Source organism: Lissotriton helveticus, chromosome 2_1 (assembly GCF_964261635.1).
Source record: "Lissotriton helveticus chromosome 2_1, aLisHel1.1, whole genome shotgun sequence".
NCBI classification, from domain to species: domain Eukaryota; kingdom Metazoa; phylum Chordata; class Amphibia; order Caudata; family Salamandridae; genus Lissotriton; species Lissotriton helveticus.
This window is the reverse complement of record NC_136059.1, coordinates 785,195,963-785,220,484: the sequence shown is the minus strand read 5'-3', so window position 1 is coordinate 785,220,484 and position 24,522 is coordinate 785,195,963. Positions and strand designations below refer to the sequence as shown.

Sequence of the window (24,522 nt, the reverse complement as noted above, 5' to 3'; positions counted from 1 at the left end):
ATTTTTCCGGAAGAAACATATCTAAGGAATCTTGAAATCCAATTATTAAAATTTTCATTGGCATTAACAACGTCAGTGGTTGGCACTTGGCATATTTACTGTTGTATTATAGTTGTGTTGTTATGCTTTATTGCTGTTGTTTTTTTTTATTGTAATATGATTTTTGTGTTATGACATTGCTGTACGTCAGCTGGAGTCTATATAAATATGCACAAATATTCTTATACAATACCACTTCAAAAAATCTGCTTTCATACTACTTTGATAAAGGGGGTTTGCCCTAGGCACTGCATTAATTTACTACTAAGGAGATATAATAGAGCCAGCTAAAAATATAATACATCCCGGACTCGAATCTTAAGACTTTTCCTGAATGGGAAATTGGAGTGCTCTATGTGAACCGTGGATATGATAAAGCTGGCTCATTATGCCCTATGACCAGTGGAATCCTCCCTTGTTTTGAGAATGCAGAGACAGTTGTCTTTCCCTGACCGTGGATGCTGACTTGTTTTGTGAGGCTTGAATGTATAAGAATGGCTTTCATAGGCAGGGGCGGCTGCGCTGCTAACGCAGAGGAGCATCGCCCCACTGCTCTGTGAGCCATTGATAAAGGAAAAATAAAATGATAATAACGCAATGTTATTATTATTTTATTTTTTCGTTGTGGCTCAGCTGGTTAGGGGCTGGACAGGGTTGGCTGTCACAGGAGGAGGAGTGGTGAGATTATTTTACTGTCCGTCTTGGGCCGGCAAAACAGTCATGTGCACTTTGCATGTTCTTCACCGGCTGTATTGCACAGCCTGGGTGAAGGACATGGTCAGCTTCCCAGTCCCTCTCTGAGCACCGAACCATGGTGTTCAGATCAATCACAATGCTGCTGTGCGCTGTGATTGGCTAGGGGAGTCTGGGAGCCTGTGTGCTTCCTATATCCTGCTCTTGGAGTCAGCCGAAGAGGACCAGAAGGCGGCTGCCGGCCTGCAGGTATGTGTATTTTTTTAATGTACTTTCTTTCACCCCTTCCTGTCACCCCCGTTAAGTTGCGGCCACCACTGTTCATAGGTTTTTGTGAGAAAGCGAAGTGAACTCTCCAGGCTGTCACTTAGAGTCTTGTTTGCTTTCTATAGTTTTCACTCTTCACATTTCCTGTAGCCTCAAATAGCAATGTGAAGGCTATTGATAGTCAAAGGATGGGACAAGGCATTTACTTGGTGATGCCCCAGGAGATTGAACAGTGCGATAAGTCTTTCCCAGTAGCTATATATAAGGTAACCCCATGTTCTATTGTTCACTGGTGTTCCAGTGTTGATGAGGTTGCTCACACCTGTGTAAAGAAAGAAGAGAGCCAACGACCGAATCCATTGCAGTCTTCCCGTAAGAGGTATGCTGCTGAGTTCTGGTGAGAAGGCTATAGATTGCCGTGCATGTTGCAAATCTGCCTTGCATTCCCAGAATCTGAGATCCCTTTTGCCGATGCTTCCATGAGTACTGACCGAGATCGGAAATGTGGTTCCGTGGCCCAGCCTGGCCAGAAAGGCAGATTTGAATCACCTGGCTTAAACTGTTTTCCCCCACACAGTTTTAATGCTTTGCAGTTTTCACAAGTGATTTGACCACATACTCTGTATCCACTTCCCTGCTGTTCATCGCCAGGTATTAGATTCTTCATCGCTCAAGTTCGGCTCTTTGGTTAAATCTATCAATTAAATTACAAGTTTGCCATCTGATTACCCTTCCCCTATTTGAAGGACACTTGGTGAGCTACATCCTCTTTTCTTGGATACTTTATAATGACTAATACTTCTTGATCCACTGAACTAATTTGTTTGAGGCATGTGTGGCTGTAGATACACATGCTGTGCAAACTCCCGCCATCTAGTGTTTGGCCCGGGTATGTGCAAGTTCAAAGAAGTCTTTTGAGTCACAAGGTATTGTAACGCCTTCTTTTGATGGTAATGTGCATGGACATCAACTCTGTTGGGCCTCCTACCATCTCTTGGCCCGTCAACTCTACCATGCCTCCAGGGTGATGGAACGGATACCCTTCCACTACTGTCCTCCTGCCACACTAAATACCCTCGCACCGATCTCCATCAGGTCTGAAATCTGTGTCTCTCACCTGAGCACAACAAATTTGCCTGCGACGAGTGTCGCTTTCCACACCAAAAAGACTCTCCGTGATTGTCTGACGCGTCAACTCAAGATGTTGCATAGGAGTGGGGAAGGCACTCCCAACCTTTTGGGCCCCAAGGACATCGAGGGGGAACTTCTACAAAAAGGGAACCAGAAGCAATATAGGTACAGCACAAATGCTCCTTTACATCAATGAATTACAAATTGGTTGTGCAGTTCCTCATAAAAATAAACTAGAATCCAAGGTTCCAGGAAAAGGAGTGTGTTCCAATAGGAGCACGGGCCTTCACACACCCAAATGGGTGTCATGCTTCATCATTGGGCTAGCTCCTCGTTGGGCTGGTGCTGCAATGCCCGATGAGCACCCACTAGGGGGTTCTTTACCGAAGATTTTTTAGTTATCCGTCTGGTGAAGTGATGGTGTGTGGGCTCAACAGGTGTAGTGTAGAGTGGTGATGAAAGTAAGTAACAGGTACAGTGATACTAGGGGTTAGTCTATTTAATGAATCTGCTAGCTAACCTAATTAAAAATATATATGCTAGCTTAGGATAAAATGGTCCTAGCTAGCCTTGTGAACAAGTTTGTCTAATGATCAATGTGTTTCTCACCTAATTATGTCAAAAATGATAATGTGGCGATTGTTCAGGACCTAAAAGCTCAACCTAAACTACACTATGACTGGCTTCAATCAGTGAAGATACATTGGTCAGGATAACTAGTCACACAACAAATTAAATGGTAAATATTGTACCTTAGAACAAGTCAAATCAGCCCAAATTGGGTATTGAATAAAGCCCGATGAGGAAAAAGCAGAAGGAACGCCTATTGGCATCTAAGGCGCGGAGATGCATCCGCTGCAAGACCTACCCCGCCTCTGCTCCCTCGCTAAAAGGCGTTCCTACTGCAGAAAAGGAAAGCAAGTGCATTGATGCTGTGAGGAAGAGGTTCGCTCCGCAGTCTGCCAACTCTTCTACTACGACCGTTCCCAATGGGATGAAATGGAGAAACTCCTCCAATATCTCCAGAGGAGCACAGGAAGAGAGGGTACAAGATTGTTTCAGAAGGCAAGCCAATCTCTAATTCCACCAACCGTTGTTCCCTAGATGCTGTAAAGACTGCTGCTTGGGGTGTCAACCCCAGTGTCCTGTTGTGCAGACATGCATGATTGCTTATTTCCGGCTTCAAGTCTGAAGTCCAACAAATTCTGCTCAATCTGCCGTTTGTTGACCTGCATCTGATCAGACTACAGGTTGATCAGATGTTAGAAAAGATAAAAAAAATCATACAGAAACAACAAAGGCTATGGGTACGCTCCAAACGCCCACCCATAGTGTGTCCTTTTACTGCCCACCATACCGTGGAGGCCTGAAGACTACCTCCCCAGATGCCTTCACAGCAGGCCTACACACTCCGGTCCTCTTGCAGGGAATACTTCAGAGACTCCTTTAGGGCTACCAACAGGAGAGCTAGAGGCAAAGGATGCTCACCCAAAGGGACTGCAGTCACCACCGCAAAACCCGGACTTACGTACCTCCCCCCGCCACACAACATCTGTTGGGGGCCATCTAGAAGGATTCTTTCCTGTTTGGCAGAATGTCACCTCAAATCATTGGGTGTACGATATTATCCAGCATGGCTATTGGCTGTAGCTTACTTCCACACAACATGCCACCCCACAATCACAGATTCTCCCCTGAACCTCAAAGGCTTCTCAGGGAAGAGATTCAATTGCTCCTCCTCAAAGGAGCCATAGAACTCGTCCCTTACTACTAACAGAGCACGGATACCCTCTTTACTTCCGGGTTCCCAAAAAGGATGGATCCCTCAGGCCCATTCTGGACCTCGGATCCCCTAAACAAATACATCCTCTCAGAACACTTTCAATTAGCCAGTCTTCAGGATGTCATCCTGCTTCTGTAGCAAGGCAACTTCATGGCCGCACTGGACCTGAAGGCCGCCTATTTCCACATACCAATTGCCGTTATCTCAGTTTCGTGATCAGCAGAAGGCATTACCAGTTCAAGGGGCTCCCTTTCTGGGTGACCACCCAATGCCTTGCCCGAGAGGCTGCTCACCTGCGCAGGCGGGTCATCCATGTCTCTCCCTACCTGGATGACTGGCTGATCAAGAGCAGCACCTGCCAACAATGCTGCGAGTACACACAGTAGAGTAAATAGAAAGAGGAGTAAAACCCAAAGACCGGGTTGAGATCTTGGTAAGTAAGCAAAAACTAGCAACAATGTCTCAACCGGTTTCAATGAGGAAAGCAAAAACACATGTATGTACACGACATTACTAAAAGGAAAAAGGGAGACTCATGATTTATTCAAAAGTGCTCATGGCATCATATATTTGAAATCGCAGTTCATACAAGACAGTTATATCAGCACTGTGAGCATAAGTTGTGAAGGCAACCCAAAGGATCTTGGTGCACGTTGTGCTCGTGACACAATAAGTGACGGCGCAAGTGACTAGTGGAAAAAACAGTGAAAGGTGCAAGGTGACAAAGTGATGAATAAAATATATACAAGAATATATGGTTCAACAAGAATGGTTATTTACAGTGATTGATCATGGTTTTGAACCTTTTTATGAACCATAGTTGAATATGCGCAGTCACAGCGCATATTCAACTATGGCCCGTTCCCACCGAGACTGCGCCACTCGCACCGAAATTGAACATGGAGCACCATCAGCCCCTCTCTTCACACTGCAGCATCAACCTGTCCTGAGGGCTCGCCCATCTGCGATGCCCGGTCTGCTGTTCGCACCACAACAACAGCCTCCCACAGTTGTCTCCTTGCTCTTGGCGGCCCTCTCCAACAAGAACATGACTCTTGACACAAAACTTGAGAAGGAACAACTTCAGCTGGACTACTGTGGCACTGTATCTGACCTGTGCTCCTTGGCGGTTGGCCTGAGTTTTTCACTTTTAACTGATCCAGCGAGACAAGGTGGCCTCGGGTGGTACTTTGTGCAATTAGATGCTTTATTCTTTAAAAATTCATAACTTAAGTTCTACTGGTTCGATTCTTGTTGTTTTGGTCTTGTTTTATTTATTAAATAGTTCTCCACTTTTGTAACCTGGTTTGGGATCTTTTTGTGTGGTGTTTTCACTGTTTTACTGTTTGAAGTGTTGAGCAAATACTTTACAAAGGTCCTCTAATGTGAGCCTGACTGCTCTATGCCACGCTACCAGGAGTTTTAGCACGGGTTAGTTAGGGGTTTGCTTGTGCCTTACCCTGATAAGAATTGTGGTTGCTGCTTGACCAGGGCTCACACCGCAATCAACCAGTAACCCAATTTCTCACAGTTCCTTATTGTACTTGCTCACAGAAACGAAGTTACAGGACTCCTCCAACCCAGATCTCGTTAAAAACCATTCCCTAGAGTATACAATCCTACATTCTAACATACTAGTTCAAGTAAGGTATTGTGTGTGACCAGCTGCCGTAAATTGACACACAGAACTGTCTTAGAACATCCCTTACCAGATTGCAAAATGATCTCCCGTGTAATTCAAACCTCATCTGCACGAGCTGCTACTTTTTTTCTCTTTTATAGACCCCCATAGTGCTGGCTGCGATACCGCCACTACCAGTGTTATACGCATTGAAAAAAAATTAAAATTCAGCAAGCTAGCTGTGGCCAGAGACCTCAACTTTCATGTTGACCACCCTGTGGATCCCACAGCAGCGGATTTCAAACAGTTTATGGAGTCTTTTGTTCTGGACCAATTTGTGACAGAGGCCACACACACTGGGTGTGACACTGGATTTAATTTGGTCGTTCTGTCAGATGATCACCCCCTTACAGTGGCTGGACCATCATCTTATTCAGTTCTTAGTACCAAGCGTCAAGGACCCCCAGCAGACGTTCAAGCGAGCCATTCCTCCCATCCACTGCTGGGCTTTTTCATAGCTTGAAAGGACTACAGAGCATTTACAGTATCCACTCAAGACTCTGGAAAGTGGTGGTGACTTTAATGACATTTGGAAACATCCTCCATTTGTCTCAGTTAAGGCCTTCAACACCGGAGGAGGTAGCACAGGCAAATAGATGTCCTAATTAAGTGACTAAAGCCTACAACTGCTGCTTTTTAGTAACTATACAGGAAATGAAGTTCCACCCCAGACTATTCGAGCAATGCAAGAGGAAATCTTACTCCAATACCAATAAAATCGAATGCCATGTCCAATGTATGTAATATTTTGCAGCACTTAGGCAGGTTAAAGTAGAAATTCCTATCAACAAAATTATCGAGGCACCCAGTTTCTCACGACAGACCTTTCATGCAGTGTCTTCTTTTCTGAATCACAGTTGTCTCGGCAGTTTTAGATCTGTTTCGCAAGAGTTCTGTAACATTTTAGTTTCGTGCTTCATCGCCCAGGTAGAAAAATATATACTACAGCACTTCAGCTCTGTTTTTGTCTGACAACAGTGCTGTAACAGTTTTATAGAATGGCCCAATTTGGGAGGCCTCTTAGCAGTTACAATCAAACAAAGCTTTGGAGCTTATTATTCAAGAAAAGCCGGGAGTCTACCATTGACCTTGTCCAGTGGAGGTGCTACACGGTCTGGCACAATGTAAATGTGTTTGTATTTATATAGCGCACTTCTACCAAGCGGTCTCGTAGCGCTGTATTCATACCGCTGTGGAACCCATCCTGGCTTTCCTGTGAAATGTCCACTACTGGGCACCCCCAAGGTGAAGCCAGGCATCCAAGCGCTGCTGGGGCCGTTGTGGAGATTAAGCAAGTTATTGCCTAGAGTCACAGAGTGGGACCCATGATTAGACTAGGCACCGAGGCGAGAATTATCAGGTCTGGGGAAATTGAGTCCAAGAGCCGCCGAGGTGGGAATTGAACCCTGGTCCTGGGCCAGACCTCTGTATCAGGGTCTGCTGCTCTAACCACTGAGCCACGCTTCTCCACAATAAGTAGTTCCATCAAAAAGCTGTTTGGTTCCAGTTTAGCTGCAGGCATTGTACCTGATGAATGTAAAGTAGGAGTAGTATATCCTCTCATGAAAAAAATCTTACCCCGATGACCCTGCCAAAAACCAGCCAATTGTGCTACTTCCAAGATTGTGCAAAACTTTGAAAAAGTGGTGGCTGCCCAAAGGTTTTGAAAGAGCCTATCATTATTTTCCAGTAGCATCTGGACTTTTGTCTGGGCTGAGGGACTGAATCAACACTTCTCTTGGTTACGGAAGAAGTCTGTCTAATCAGGATGAAGAAGATATTTATTAGATCTCTTGAGTTGGACTATGCTATTCTGGTTAACCTTTTGACTGAGATAGGACTGCAGGGTATTGCTCCTGCCTGGTTCAAACTCTGGAATGCCCTTTGGTTAAAGACATTGGATAAATGTATAGCTCTGAAAAGTACTGATAGTTTTTTGTTAATTTGCTGTTTTTGTCTGTTTGTTCTTGTCCCCTTTTATTTTTTTTTAGTGCCAAAGAACCGAAGTGGTATTAGTGCACTTTATGAATAAAAATAAAATAACTATAAAAAAATGGGGATAAAATGACAGATGGGTTTTTAATTCTCAGTCATTAAACTATGGAAATGGTGTATTCTGAAAGACTTCTTCTCCATCATGGATTTGACTTGACTTGTAGAGATTCATGTGCCTATGAAAAACAACAGTGGAGCAGTAGTTATCTCTTTTAGGTCTATTCACACAATTACAAATTGAGGAACACATCATTAAACAGAGAAATTAGACCAGTGGCGGCTCACCCAATATGGTGTTATGGGTAGTGTCCTACCAAAGGTGCAGGGAATATTAAATGGGTTTAGCAGACGGCCCTGCACCAATGAGAGGTGTTAGTGCACACGGTATGAGCATGTGAGCGCGAGGTACCTTAGCATTTGTCTTAAACTCATGAAGGCACGCTTTGCCACTATCTGAGTGTAGCAAATTTAACTCGAATAAGTACATTGGTCATACCTTATTTAGAACTCAGTAGAAGTCTATTTTGCAGGTCACCGGTGCCTCATGACCTAAGTGTTTGCATGATCCCCTTGGAAAGTACAATGACCCATGTAGGTAGAGTGGGGAATCGCCCATTTTTGGAATTTTACTCAAAAGCGTAGATTCAGTTTGAACCGACAGATTTCCCAAAGTATATTCACCTTTCTCCACTGCATTTCATAAAGTATATTCATCTTTCTTCATTGTCATATTAGCAACAGATACACCATTACTACTACCTCCTGGAGCCTCAAGGAAGAAGAGTGGAGGGTCCATTTTTAACCAGAGATGAGAATTATTTTCCCAATTTAATCACAAAGCAAGAGGGGGAGTAAGGATAGGGCGAACCGTGTATCTGCCAATTTTAAGTACTCAAAGAGCTTCCTTTCCTATTTAAAACTCTGGAGACACAACCCTCACAAATGTACTGGGAACCTGGCACTGCTCTAATACCTCCCTCTGTGTTTTCAGGGAAGGGGGGGGGGAGTTAAGTGGGAAGGGTTGGAACTAGAGCTTCACTGGGGATCTGGCTGTGATCTGATGACCCTTTCTGCCCTTTCAGAGTCTGGCTTGAAAGGAAAAGGACTCAGCCCCCAGGAATGGGAAGGACATTGGCCCGTCAGAAGAAGGGTATTATGAGAGACACTGTCTGCTCCTGTAAAATAGCAGGAACCATTGGAAAATACTTTAATGGGGAGATCCAGCAGCTTGGTGAAAGGAAATCCTGTGTCGAATTTCTGTTAAATCAGGAAAATACTTTAATGGGGGACCCAGGATCCTGGTGAAAGGAAACCCGGCCTGGATTTCAGTACAATCAGGAAAATACTTCAGTGGGGAGATCCAACAGCCCAGTGAAAGGAAAACCCGGATCGGATTTCTGTAAAATAAGGAAAAGACTGTTTTGGAGACATCCAATCTCCTTGTAAAGAGAAGACCTGGGTTGAATTTCTTCCAATTTGGGAAATAACAATATATACCAATTGTAGGAGCGAAAATGTTTTATTGGAGATAAACTGCTATTCATTAATTGTTTTAATTTAATAAAACTCTATTCAAAGGCAACATTGGGTTGATTTGTTCATATGGAGACCGTGACGTTTCTCACTTCAGTCACTGAATGGAACCCAACACTGCCCTAGGTCTCCTCCTTTTTGTGGTATGGCTTGACAGTGCGACTGTCACTAGACAAATATGTGAGCATCACAAGAGATGGGCTTTGTCTCTGCTCACTTGTTGGGAACCAGGAGCACATGTTTTGATTGGGCAGAAGTAGTATGCTTCCACGCAAATGTGCTTGCCCTCCAATCAGCTGTGATCGTTTTATTTATCCAGCTGCCTATGCTTGAACTTTCAGTGGCATGCACATGACATTGGAAAGCTATTAAAGTGTCTTAGATAACTAGATACATTCTGTTGTTTTTCACTGGCCGCAGCACACATAGGAGAAGGCAGTCATTAACCTACATGGATATTTAGGTCTTGCTAGACAGTGCAACTGTCACCTGACCTTATAATCTCCACCAGCATTATTTTAATTATTTGCTTCCACACAAATGCATATCTATTCCCATGCCGTGTACTTGTAATGCTTCACATTACCATACAACACTCCTTTCAACCCAGACCTATTGGCAATGCCAGTGCTTCTTTCCACATTGGCTGAGCATGGTGGTAGCAAATCCAACGAAAGGAAGGAGACAGGAACCTGGACTAGACAGTGCAGAGTGTAGCAACCATTTCTGCTAGCTTCTGTTCATGTGTCACCACTGCCTCATGTCTCCTGAAGCCTTGGCCTTTCCCCTGCACCCTGGGCCAGTGTGGCCCTGCAGTTAGCAGACAGAAAGCTGTCGGAACCAGTAAATGGGAAACCGAATAAAAGCTGGCAAGGGCATGGGCAAATTAAGGCCTCCATTGCAACATTTGCTGTAAATCAACATGAGTGATTTAGCACCCGAGGTGGCCGATGTCTTGGGTATCAGTAATTTTCGGATGCGGAGTAACCTTCCCTTCTGGAGTGGGATCCATAGTGTTCTCTGGAAAATGGGGACTTATAGCAGAAATCATGAGTATTAAACCTGAATCCAGTTGTAATTCTCCATTTTCACTGAGTTTTCCACCGCAAGATTCAAATGTCTTTAGCTGTTGGAACGTCCAGGAAAGGAGGAAATAATCATAAATATTGCATCCCTGCATGCCTTGTAGTTCCCCTTTTAGCTAGAAACAATATTTGTGGCGGAATCAGGAATAACACATAACTGAAGTCGAAAATGATCAGGCAAGAGTTTGGCAAGAGCAATTTTACCGTTCCAAGATATCTATATCTATCTATATATATGCTACAATTGAATTCTAATTAAATTGGAGCCTCAGATCCTGCCTTCTTTTATTATACTGGATAATATGTGCAAAGGGCTTTACAACCTCTAAGGCATTGCAGTGAGTCAGTATAGGGTTCTCTTCTGTCCTTACTTGTATTGATTTCACATAGCTAAGAGCATACTTACGTATGCAAATTCTGGAAGCAGCACATATGTATATATATATATATATATATATATGTTGCTTACTCGAAGAAGTAAGGTCAATGATGGGTCGGCTTCCAGGTTGCAAGGTCTTCCTTTCATCATTCACACGTCACATGTTTTTGTGTGTGCTCTGTGGATGGTATTCTTCTGCCCACTCTTGACTCAATTACCAGCTCTCTATTTTTCTTACGTTATTTGTTTGCTGTGTGTCTAGTACCGTGTAATTACCACGCCAGGTCCCTTTGCTGAGGCTCTTTCAAAACCCTGTCTGCCTTTTTGATATGATCTGATGCCAAGCTAGCATGAATATGGAACATCTGCCACTCCCTGCCCTGAATGCAATTACTTCCATATCGCGAAAATGAAGCTAATGAGACAAATTAATTTCATCAACTGCTCACTGAAAATAGGAGAAAGGCTTTTAGCAGGATAGCTTTCAACTGTCTGGAGGATTCCTGCTGGGAACTTTGATTTGGCTAAGACAAACAGGAAAGAACGGTATCTACTTTCGTGCATCTTATTGAGGAGACCGTTCTCTAGCCGCATAAAACTGTAGATAGTAATTTAGATGTGAAGTCTGAATTTCTGAATGCACCATGCGTACACCAGGTTAACAGCAGATACAATATTTGGTTCTTGGAGGCATATGACTCTTGTTCCCTGCAGGACTCCGTAGTTAAAATCCACTCCCTGTAGTGCAGGAACTTTGACAGATCTTATGGGAGACAGTCAGGTGTGTCAGACTGTTTTTTTGGCGGAGCCCGGGGCAAAAACTACATGCTGGAGCCCCACTACCTCTGCTTATGGCAGGGGGCACAAACACCTGATTTAATTATAAAAAACGACCTCCTGTCACAGAGAAAACACAGCAGCTACAGTGTTTGACTCCATCTAGTGGCTGTCTTATCATGAATAAATGAAAAGGCCTGCTTGCTTTATAAATTTAGAAAGCGATTTTATGTTGTGGGATACTCCAAAGGTGTGGGGCCTGGGGCATAAAGCCCCCTCTGCCCCCCCCCCCCTCCCGTGATGGCCGTGGTAACAGCATCTGTGACTGTGTATCCACCTCTGCTAATGTCACAATCAAGTCCATGGTCTTCTTAGTATAGTTTGAAGATTTTGTGACACTTTCATTCCTAGACCATCTTGTGTATCCTTGCCCTAGGTGTGTCAGATCATCAGCAGTGTACGGGCCCTGTCAGTAGCAAATCCTTCTATGGCAATGCCAGGTCCATGTCACAGGTAAAATGCGGTCCTTGTCAATGCCTAACCCATACCAGAGGCACAATAACTTCCTTGGCACTGATAATCCACTGTCAATGGCAGATCTTCCCCAACCCCGCATTGACTAGCCCTTGCCAGTGATAGAACCTCTGTGGAAGTGCCTGCTCAGAACATTTTCGGTTGCCAACAGGGGAGATGAGTTTATTTACAACAAATAAAACAAATATTTTATGGGAAAAGGAGTGTATAGTTAGGAAATGAAAGCTGGTATTTGGTGACACATTGCCAAATATATTTCAGTCCAATATTTAAGCCATTATTCAGAGCTGATTTGGGGATCAATATAGAAATTTCTGATATTGTGTCATTATTTCTTTGGTGCGAGATGGCATTTGCTGCTATTTTTATTCCATACGGTATAAGAACAGTGGTACTGCTACCTCAACACTTGTTTCTTTTGTTTAGTCCCCCTCAGGTGGGACCCACACCAAATGTTAAATTAGCACAACACTGAAACACGAAGACAATTGTTTAGCAAAATATATTGATATATTGAAGTAATCATATGTTTGAACACTCTATTGAACCAAACACATATCCGACATACACAACAAACATAAGTGATTATCTACAATAATAACATACAAAGGTGATAGATTGTGACTGTACACATCACAACACTAAAGAATTTACACATAAAACACAACATCATTTGGTCTTTACAATATCATTGTAATCCTAGCAACAGAGAACACCCCGGCAAAACCTCCTTTTTCTTTAATAGGTCTTGTTGGGAAAAATTGCTAGACCATTAATGTCGGCGTTTCGACCCCTGTCACATGTGTTCATATCAATGACAACACTGTGGGGTCTTCTTCAGGACAAGAGACAGTTGCGTATGCCCTTTCTGAAGTTAAATAAAGAAGCCCAGCCAGGCTTATCAGGAATTCTCAATGGACTGGGAAATTCTTCCTCCTTGTGACCACTGTTGCACGAGTTCAATAAAGGTTCCACTGTCCAAATTTTGAATATTCAGTAGGTAACGGGGGCACCTGCTCCCCGTGAGCCTCCGGCAATGTAGGCTCAGATAGCTAAAAAATAAAGAGACTTTTAAATGTCCATATTAGTATGACCTGGATGTTTCCAGTATCAGTTATGACCCGACCGTTTTCGGGGTAATACCTCCGGCAACCAGCTCGGAGTCCGTACTCGAGCTTGTAAAAACATTTCTTAATCTATAGTGATTGCTTTTTATAACATTATTATCACAAAATATAATTCTGCTGCCCAGATCTGTACAATTGGTGAGACCTTATGGATATATCTGCTGTCTGAACCGGAGAGGCCTCTCTAACCTGTTTCAGTTTTGTTTTCCAAACCTGTGTGATATGTCTGATCAAAAAAAATAGTTCTGCAGTGTAATGTGTGAAATTGTGAGATCTATGCCACTTTCATTTCCCATCTGCCCCTGAAAGTAGATTTCCAGTCATGTTATCTGTATGGTTATCTAGTTGGACGTGTTAGGCAGTGGTCATGGGATTGTGTCTTTACCCATTGCATGCTGGTATTAGAGGGCAGTGTTGCATTTTTTGTTGAATAAAGAATATATTTAAATAATAATGCAGTATTTTTCACACAGCTTTGTACTTGTATTAATGCATGGTATGGAAAAAACAAAACACTGTAATTTATGTATTTATGTAGGTTTACATATCATTTTTGTTGTAGAAACACGACATGCGTAAGTCTGAGTTGTTTAAGGGGGCCAGCCCTTCAACAGAAAAAGGGGAGTCAATGGGGTTGATTATTAAATAAATGTCTCTTTTAAGAGGTAGGATTTCATAGATATCTAATTAGCCCACAAGGAGTCAACCTCTGCAAATCACAAGATCCTCATTTGAAACAGATATCTAATTACCCCACATATTACATCACTCATTCTGCATCATCATTGATCGCATCACTGCATGAGCTATAGTTACTTTAGAGCACAAGTTATAGTTACTTGAGAGAACTATCATGTAAAAATTACATTGTCACTGACATTTTCACCTAAGTATAACATCACTTCAACTTTTGGTTATTGTCAGTGCATTATTCTTGCAAAAAAAGTATCAAAAGTATTAAAATATCTATAATAAATGTCAATTATTTAAAAATGTTAAAGGGTGGTGCATCCTGTAGCAGAATTTACAAGTGTAAAGTTACTGCTGGTATGCTTCAACCTGTTCGTGGAGATCCTTGCCATGTAAGTGGAGATCTCCTTGTGGAAAAGAATATAGAACATTATAAAAGTTTATTATTCTTGTAAAAAAAAGTATCAAAAGTATTTAAAAATCTAAAATAAATGTCAATTCATTTAAAACATTTATTATCAACCTAGAAATAATGAAATACAATACAGCACAAATAACTCATCAATTAAATGTTTTAAATAATACACTAATATAAATATGATTTAAAAGTATAAATAATATATTTTAAACAATGATTAAAACAAATGGCCCACTTTCCCTAGCATTTTTATTTTTATGTAATACTTAGTATATTCGGTTAAAAGTTATACATGTATTCAATTTAAACAATGTTTAATTTGGTAATAAAAGTTTCATTTAGTTTTTAAAATTAATAAAATAATGAATTAATAATTATACAGAATTGTTCCCATATATAAACTTTTATAATTTTCTAGATGCTTTGCTACAGGGAGATTTCCACTTACTTGGCAAGGATCTCCAGGAGCAGGTTGAAGCTTACCAGCAGTAACTTTACACTTATAATTCTGTTACACGAGGCACCACCCTTTAATTAGAGGGGTGGAGATCTGTAAGTCTGCACCTAGGAGTAAAACTCCAGTCAGAAACGATGAATAGCAAAACAGTGGAGAGTTACCCCTAGATGTAGTAGTAAATATACTTGTGAGCAAATATGCACACGTATATTTAGGTTTCTGATTGGATCCTATCTTTTGTCTACCAGGAGTCAGTGGTGGGTGCGGGGAGTTTGAGGCCGGAGTGATGTGATCGGGTTTATTCATAAATACATTACAACAATGTGATGCACGGGCCTCGCCTTGCCAGCCCGTACACACTGAGAAATATTGGCTGATGTAATCAGTGCGGCCTCCATTGTGCTACCTGCACATATATTGCTGATGTCACAGGGCTCAGCGCGTACCGGCAGACACAATATTGTCCTTTGGAAGCCCTTGTATCTTGATGAACTCTTGGTAATGATGCTGTTCTCACAATGAGCCTTTCATCTGCTTTGTCTCGCGCCGGCGAGGCTGCAAAGCCGTGTTTGTGATGAGTGACGCGGCTGCGTTCAAAGGACCGCAGGGAGTTCCTGGCGTGGAGAGGTGAAAGTGTTTGCTGCTGGAGTTTACATACGTCTCTGACAGCTGATGTGACAGCCTGTAATAGAGCGCGGTAATAGATTGAGTAGAGAGGCATACCAGGAGTCTGCAGTGTCAGAGGGGTGAAGGGGGCCCTCAGACACGCGCTGGAGTCCAGCAGATGCATGAAATGGCGGCCCTCACGTCTGGGCAGATGACACGTGCCGAACAGACAGACGAGCGAAGTAACCTGTCTTGTTTGTTGTTCTTTCGCAGGGGGCAGGTGCCTGCCGAGGCGGAAACAAACTACCTAGGAGTTGCCAAATCCCTTGAAATGTATGGTGTGGACCTCCACCCCGTCTACGTAAGTGCGCGCTCAGTTTATAATTTAAATATGACATGAACCAGGCATCTGTTTGTTCGTGGTATTTCTCTGTACTGTGCGCGAAGCCCAATGTGTACCATTTGCAGGGCCTCTTGGCCCCGGGGACCGTGGGAGGGCTGCCATGTTTTGCCAGAGAAGGTACTTGTCACAGACAACACATTTCCAATAACACACCCTACAAGCTGTGGCGTGCTACATATGTAGGCAAGCGCTTCAGCGCCTCACCCAGGGAAGTAAGCGCTTTATAAATGTTGCAATACAACACCATATAATATGACTACAACATTGCTGTAACTTTTGGGTCACTTACGTCATCTGTACACAGACTTTACCTGACATGCAACATTCACAGAGTGGAGACCCGCGGTGCACCTATAGAATAATGCACCTCGCAGGGTGTGATGAGGCCACGCCTTCAGTGATGGAAGCAGTCGCTTGTCAGATTTACAGCTGGGTCTAGGGTTACGTGATGGCTGCCTGTCATGTGTGTTTTTATGTTTTTTTAAACTCCCTCAGGCCACACTGCCTCTGGCCTGTCACTCCTTTGCCCTCATCACCCGGGCCAAAGGCCATGTAGGAGTCTGATGCTTTTTTCTAGAGCACTGAATGTGAACCTGACTTTGAATCCTCAGTTCTTTGACTTTGGTTTTCATGTGGATGAAGAGAGGTGGCTGAGCAAGGCAGTCAGCTGAGCAGTGATGGCCTTGACGAGACTTTTTCTTCCCCTTGCCTGTTCCTTTCTCTTTTCCTCGCCCCGTCCCTTCTCCTCGCCCCGTCCCTTGGTACCGTCCTCTCAGGGCCTCTCCGTGGCTGGCTCATGTCCTTTGTTCGATCTGGCCCCAGAAGCCCTAGTATTTCCTCTCTCTAACAGGCCAGGGAATTTCAGTGCTCTAACATGAGAAGGGAGTCTAAAAAGGTGTCGCCTCACTGGTTCAGAGCTAGCAGCTGAAAATTAAAACAATATTTTATTATAGTTTTATTTTCAGCTGCTGGTTGAGCCAGAGTGTGCAGGGAGGGGCGGGGTAGGGCCGGGCCATGGGAGGGGGGAAGAGGAGTGGTAAGTGCACTTCTAAGTGCGCATGTCTATTTGGCCGGCTGCCTGAGGCTGGTCAAACTGACACGCGCAATTAGGTTTCTCCAGCCCAGCTGTATTGCACAGCTAGGTTGGAGAAACAACACAGCCTCCCAGTGCTTGAGCGAAAGTTAATCCAGACCGCTCAGGCCAATCCCCACGCTGCTCTCGTGCTTGAGAGCAGCACGGGGATTGGATGGGGAGCCCGTAACGCTGGCCCAGGGACTGCTGGGACCAGGAACTGCAAGGAAAGGGGTGTGAGGTGACGGGCATCACCAGGTTAATTTGTTTTTTTATTATTAATTCCCACACGCTTCCCCCACACGCACACCCTCCCGTGCCCCCTCCTACCGCCACAACACTCTTTGGCCGCTACTGGCAGAAGATCACTTTTTTGTAGGGTTAATTGAAGCTCTGCTTTCTAAACACAATCAATTTTCCCAGTTAGACTTTTAAACAAACTCTGTTCGTGGATGGAGCCAAGATTTTTGGTACTGTAGGTAAGGTGGCTTTATTCAGCCCCTCTTCTCATTGGCAGCTGACTCATAGCGCTTCCAGGAACATCCTGGCACCCCATTGCAGGTAGCGCCCTCTGCAGCTTCCTAGCATTGCCTTGCCACAGCGCTGTACCTGGCCACATGTATGATAGATACGGTTTGGGCTCACCCATTTCACCTTTGCCGCTACAGAACACTGCCAGGGTGTAAATGTCTGTTTTTATGTTTGGCCCACTCTGCCCCTCACCCCTACAGATGAGACGTCACGAGGCGAGTGGCGCCTTGCGTCTGGGCTTGTGGTCAGCGCTCCATTCATCATGATCAGAGGGAGGAGAATTATTACCCATGATTAGAACTTGTTTCTGAAGTGAACATTCTCGGCATACTTGTACGAAGAACAAGAAATAGAGACTCCGGTTCACAAATACAGGTGATAAGCAATCTGTTGCAGCAAAAACACACCGTTGGACTGAGATCTGGGCAGATCAGATAAATCCTACCTCTGCCTCTGATGATCACATTCCCGCCGAAAATATGAAAGTGATCCCTGGAGCCTAATTCGTCATTCTGTCTCCTGCAGAGAACATGTTGGATGCTGTCTCCGTCTCTGGGTCAGGCTCACTGCCCGAGGGCTCTTTCTGCTTCATCAGTCGGCATAGGTCATGTCAGCCCTATCCACAACCAGGTTCAACTCAGGTGCACAGAAGCAGACGTTGTGTGCATCAAACCCGAAACAAGATTGCTGGGATAATACCTTGGGAGAGTGTACTTACAAATATGTAAATTCCGTCAGTCTGGCGGAATTGGTTTTAGATTTGTGGACAAATTCTTTTGGGTGGGGCACACTGGAAAAGAAGACAAACGCTAACACATTCTTTCATCAAATACTATTGATGGGCACTTTTACTACCCTGGAGACTCTCACAAATTCGCTCCTGCAAAAGTCAGGAGTAAATGCATTTTCAGGGTAGGAAACGGAACAAAACCGTTACATTACTTATTGGCAGGGCTTTAAGTGTGATAAACGAACTTGGGTCTCTCAAAGGGCAGCGGCGGCTGGTGACATTTGAAAGTGGTAAGGCGTAAACGTTTGGGATGAGTGACTGGTAGCGAATGAGCTGACCGCCATAAGGGTGTTTTGGGGGGTTCCCCCCCACAATAATTTCGAAAAAAAGATTGGGCAAAGGATTCATTTTCAAGCAAATTTGAGAAAGCAAGTAGGTTAATAAAGCGCTATATAAAACTGCAAAATAAACCTGTTTTTGCAATATGTAAAGCCTTTAGATATATTTCAATAAGTACTAATTAACACATGATGACATGCAACACAGTTGCTGCCATTCATTCCTGTCCAACTTCTTGAAAGTAAAAAGCCATTTCAGTTCTGCATCTTATGTTGGCAACGTACAAATGATAGTATACAGAACAGATGATAACTTTAAACTCCCTGGCCCGGTTAGAAGTCTAGCATCAAAGGCAAGGCTGGGGCCTCCTGGGATTTCCTTTCCGAAAGTTTACACCACAAAGACTGCAACCTGAGTCTATACATGCTTCTTTCGATTGCCAGTCTGCTCGGCTGTACACACTACCAAGCCCCTTGTTCATGCCCTCACAAATTACCTCAATGTGTTGCTTGCATTTGGGAGGGGCTGAAAAGACTGCTTCCTCGAAGCCATTTGTCAGGCCATAACCACTGAGCTCAGGATGGACATGGGCTGTAAACTTCTTTTTACATTTGTGGCATGCATAGAGGCAGATGTCCAATTCGAAAACCTTTCGTGTAAACAATTCTGTTTTCAATGCCCATATTGCCCCATCATATTGCACATGGAAAAGCCATGAAAATACCCATGCATGATGCTCCTGCATCATGCTTCATTGCAAGAAACCAACACATTGCCTCTGCACTCTGTTCTCTATTCGGCGCCCCTTCACTACGACCAGTGCACAAAACCCCTGGACGATGCTGCTGTCCATTGCACATACAAAAAGTCTTAAGTACACTACTCCTTCATTATACCTATTCAATTGCCCTGTGCATAATAGCTCTATAAATTACCCTTGGATGTCAAATCGTACAGTGCTACATAACATAGCCCTGCACTGTGCCCTGTACATTTATCCCAGCGCAATTGTTTTACATGGATAGACATGAACAAAAAGCACAGTACAATGTCTCAGCAACATGCCTTGGTGCAGAGCCAGTGCAACATGACCTCTCACAAAGTAATCTCACAGTACCCCCTGCAAGGTAGCCCTTCCCACCGCCCCTGCAGAGAGCCTCCTGCACGGATCTCCAGTTTGGAAACACTTACTTAGGGTGTCTGCCCACGGTCCCTCACTGGAAGCTGCACAGATGGCGGCTGGCAGTGATGAACGATGGCAGGGCATAGTGACACTATGTTGTTTGTTAAAGTGTCAGACTGGTCTGAGGTGTCCCAGGTTCCCTATGCAGCTGTGTGTAGAGCCCTCGTTTTGTTTTTAGAAGCACCCTAGGTACACATCCGGCTGCCAGTGATCGGTGCGCAGTGCAGATGACAATAATGGCCAGGTACCAGGGTATATATGGGTGCCACGGGTGCCAGCTGCATAAAAGGGCTGTGCACACCTAACACATTACACGCACAGCACATAAGGGAGACATGTGGCCTGGTTCTAGTGAAAGTGCCCACAGAGGATCAAGGAGACCTTGATGCTAATCATGGCTTCCTCTCTTGAGCAAGGTATATGATCCTGGGCAAATAGTTTTATCTCAGCGCTCTCCGCTGTCACACTTAGATGATTGGAAGCAGGCTAAACAACTCTTGCTGTGTAAATAAATGAACATATCTAGAAATAAATCACCTTTGCCATACCACATAACATTACATACAGATTTTGACATAGCTGTTTGCACACATTACAGACAGATGACGCACACTTCTGGGTTTCTCTGTGTGCCAAAAAGGTACAACACACAAGTGTGTGTGCTCACTCAGCCTCCAAGGTCCCCCCCTCCAGGTGCGCCACAGGAAGAGGCATCCAGTCCTTACCCTCACCTTCTGCTACCTCTCCCACTCCTCTCTGTCCTGCTGACCTTGAAGGGTGGGAAGGTGGTTGACTTGGCAAAAAGCCCAGGCGCACGCAAAAAAAAAGCTATTAAAAAAATGCCATAAAGGAGCTGCGTCAGACACACGGAACGGACCATGCTGTATCTATCCAAAATGGATTGCGATTATGCACTTTATTTGGCAACTAAACGAGACACAAATTACTTTTTGCGCACACACAGACTCACCTCCACCCAAACCTGCTGGCTGGAGTTTGGCTGGAATTTGGAAAGGCCTCGCTATTTAATCCCTGCTAATAATTTCACCTGGAAGTTTCCCTGGCCCCAGTTTTAGAGACACTGCCTCCATGGGCGTCCACAGAAATTTTTCCAGGGAAAGGCTAACCTGGCAAATGAAGGGGCGTGGCTAATGTTAATCAGGTTCGGGTAATGCTCAGGCCAAGCTGAGAAAAAAAGTGGTGAATTCTGCATTTGAAACTGGACAACAATTAGAGCACACAGGAACCCTAAAATTACCTCCATGGCCCCTTAAAACTCATACATTTCCTGATCCCTAAAATTAGCCCCCTGGCACCCCAAAACCCATAACCCATACCCATCCTGACCCCTACAATTGTCCCCCTGGCACCCCAAAACCCATACCCGCCTTGAACCCTAAAATGTCCCCCCCTTATTCCCCAAAACCCATACCCACCCTGAACCCTAAAATTACCCCCCTGGTACCCAAAACCCATACCCACCATGAACCCTAAATGTATCCCCCTGGCACCTCAAAACCCATACCCACCCTGAACCCTAAAATTACCCCCTGGCACACCAACACCCATACCCGCCTGGAACCCTAAAATTACCCCCTGGCACACCAAAACCCATACCCACCCAGAACCCTAAAATTACCCCTTGGCACCCCAATCCCTAACCCACACTGAACCCTAAAATTACTCCCTGGCACCCTAAAACCCACACCCAAACTGAACCCTAAAGTTACCCCCTGGCACGCTAAAAGCTGAACACTACAAGCTTACACTACATTTGCATATTCGGAGGGGACTGTCCTCCTTGACGTTTCCATGCATGTAAGTCTAGGACACCGTTCACTTAGAGTAAACCTAGACATACATCCAGTAGGTTATGCTGATGCTGTAGAATGCATTAAAGTCCCTGGAACTTACTTAAAAACTGCTGCCTGCTCTTCTGATACTATTCAGTGGAGTCGGGCTGATCAGCAGTGCTCTTGTCCTGGCGTCCAGCCCCTCCTGAAGGTCTCACTGTGTAGAAAGATGTGGGTCAAATGTCTCCTGGTTTCTCCTTGCCAGGGCCTCCTCTACTTCTTCGTCGGTGCCCTTGAATGCAAAAAGAGACAGATCCATGGTCCTGTTCACCATTCATCTGGTGAGCAGCGCTGGGAATGTGTATTCCATACAAGTGCACAGACAGCAGGGGGAAAGGGGTGTCAGTGCAGGTGACGCTTTTCCTTTGTAAAGTAATTCCTGCTGGCATTATATAGCCAATGGTTTGCCGTCTGTGCACTTGTATGGAATACACATCTTTACAAGTGTGCAGACAGCAAACCCTGGGCTATGATGCCAGCAGAAATTCCTATACAAAGGAAAAGCGTCACCTGCACTGGCCATCTCTTTCCCCCTGCTGTGCAAATCTTCCCACTCCCACCCCATGCTCACATTCACAAGACATCAAGTGCTTAGGTGAAATCCCTGCCTTCAGGCAAGGATATCACCTCGGTGGCATCAGTCTAAAAGAAAACAAAGGGTGGGGGCAGGGAGGGGAGCCGAAACTGTTCAGAGGTGGGTTGGCTCAGGCTGGTTCTGGGCCTCTTAGAAGGGGTCATAAAAACCACATTCTCGGATGCTGAGCATTCAACCATGGCTCGTTCTTAGCATCTGGTGGTGGCTCGATCAAAGTAGGCGCTTTACATGAGTAATATGCTACACGGAAAAAATACAGAAACACAACATCCTAAAAATCGTTAACACTCTAAGGGAATTCAATATTAAGTAAAACACCAAACACAAACAGAAACTAAATCGCTGACATGGATTGCCTTTTTACATTAATTATTTAGAAATCGTTTTACATGGATAGACATGAACAAAAAGTACATTATAATGCCTCGGCAACATGCCTTGGTGCAGAGCCAGTGCAACATGCCCTCTCATAAAGTAATCTCACAGTACCCCCTGCAAAGTAGCCCTTCCCACCGCCCCTGCAGAGAGCCTCCTACAAGGGTCTCCAGTTTGGAAACACTTACTTAGGGTTTCTGCAAACTGCCCCTCACTGGAAGCTGCACAGATGGCGGCTGGCAGTGATGAACGATGGCAGGGCATAGTGACACTATGTTGTTGGTTAAAGTGCCAGACTGGTCTGAGGTGTCCCGGGTTCCCTAGGCAGCTGTGCGTAGAGGCCTTTTTTTTTTTTTAGAAGCACCCTAGGTGCACACCTGGCTGCCAGTGATCGGTGCGCAATGCAGATGACAATAATGGCCAGGTACAAGGGCACACTGAACCCTAAAATTACTCCCTGGCACCCTAAAAACCCACACCCAACCTGAACCCTAAAGTTACCCCCTGGCACCCTAAAAGCTGAACACTACAAGCTTACACTACATTTGCATATTCGGAGGGGACTGTCCTCCTTGACGTTTCCATGCATGTAAGTCTAGGACACCGTTCACTTAGAGTAAACCTAGATATGCATCCAGTTGGTAATGCTGATGCTGTAGAATGCATTAAAGTTCCTGGAACTAACTTAAAGACTGCTGCCTGCTCTTCTGATACTATTCAGTGGAGTCGGACTGATCAGCAGCGCTGTTGTCCTGGCATCCAGCCCCTCCCGAAGGTCTCACTGTGTAGAAAGATGTGGGTCAAATGTTTCCTGGTTTCTCCTTGCAAGAGCCTCCTCTACTTCTTCGTCGGTGCCCTTGGATGCAAAAAGAGACAGATCCATGGTCCTGTTCACCATTCATCTGGTGAGCAGCGCAGGGGATGTGTATTCCATACAAGTGCACAGACAGCAGGGGGAAAGGGATGGTAGTGCAGGTGACGCTTTTCCTTTGTAAAGTAATTCCTGCTGGCATTATATAGCCAATGGTTTGCTGTCTGTGCACTTGTATGAAATACACATCTATACAAGTGTGCAGAGAGCAAACCCTGGTCTATGATGCCAGCAGAAATTCCGATACAAAAGAAAAGCGTCACCTGCACTGGCCATCTCTTTCCCCCTGCTGTACAAATCTTCCCACTCCCACCCCATGCTCACATTCACAAGACATCAAGTGCTTAGGTGAAATCCCTGCCTTCAGGCAAGGATATCACCTCGGTGGCATCAGTCTAAAAGAAAACAAAGGTTGGGGGCAGGGAGGGGAGCCGAAACCGTTTAGAGGCGGGTTGGCTCAGGCTGGTTCTGGGCCTCTTAGAAGAGGTCATCAAAACCACATTCTCGGATGCTGAGCATTCAACCATGGCTCGTTCTTAGCACCTGGTGGTGGCTCGATCAAAGTAGGCACTTTACAAGCGTAATATGCTGCACGGAAAAAATACAGAAACACAACATCCTAAAAATCGTTAACACTCTAAGGGAATTCAATATTAAGTAAAACGCCAAACACAAACAAAAATCGAACTAAATCGCTGACATGGATTGCCTTTTTACATTAATTATTTAGAAATCGATCAGTGTTTATGTCAAAATAAAGGGCATGACATTAGAGCCCAATAAGGACCTGTTGCAATGTCCTCTGCGATCCAGGGGGACCGGGCCCATTTAAAGCCCTGGCTGAGGGGTCACTTCAATGTGAGATGAAGTTCAGCAACAAAAGGGCTCCCCACATGCAGAAGATTTCTTGAGAAATCCCTGTGCTGGAATGGGGGCTGAGCAGGACATATGTGGCAGGGGAGGAGGCTCATGGTTCCTGCGCGGCTTGTAGCGTGTCTATTCCCTGCTGGTGGAGGTGCGCGCTTCAGTCATGCTTCTGGGCTTCAGTCCTGTCCAGATTTGCGCATCCAAGCGTTTCACATTGTAAGTACCATGGATGCGTTGGTGAATGCTTTGCAGACATGTTCCGGTGAACTCTGTACTTTTGGGGATGTCATGTGTGAACGCAGCGCCCCGAAGTGAACTCACTAGTTAATGGGGCACGATAAGGCTAATGGCCCATTCTGGTGCCGCGAGTCAGCTCAGCTGTGATTACCGCCATGGGTGTATGCAGGGGGGGCAAGCACCCCGCATTGCCCCCCCTGCAGACACTCATTACTGCGTCCCACGTGTGGTTGCAATGGGGAGGTTTTGCGGTTGGACCCTTCTAATACAG

The 24,522-nt window shown here is 44.8% G+C and overlaps 1 protein-coding gene across 4 annotated transcripts in view; it reads left to right on the top strand.

Moving 5' to 3' along the window:
- The window catches only part of EPB41L4A (erythrocyte membrane protein band 4.1 like 4A), a 782,364-nt gene that overhangs the window by 383,829 nt on the left and 374,013 nt on the right, over window positions 1-24,522 (top strand). For all 4 annotated transcript variants that reach the window (XM_078675499.1, XM_078675502.1, XM_078675501.1 and 1 more), the window contains exon 7: window positions 15,469-15,556. In XM_078675499.1, the coding sequence (XP_078531625.1) occupies window positions 15,469-15,556 (88 nt within the window). The remainder of the gene's footprint in view (window positions 1-15,468; window positions 15,557-24,522) is intronic.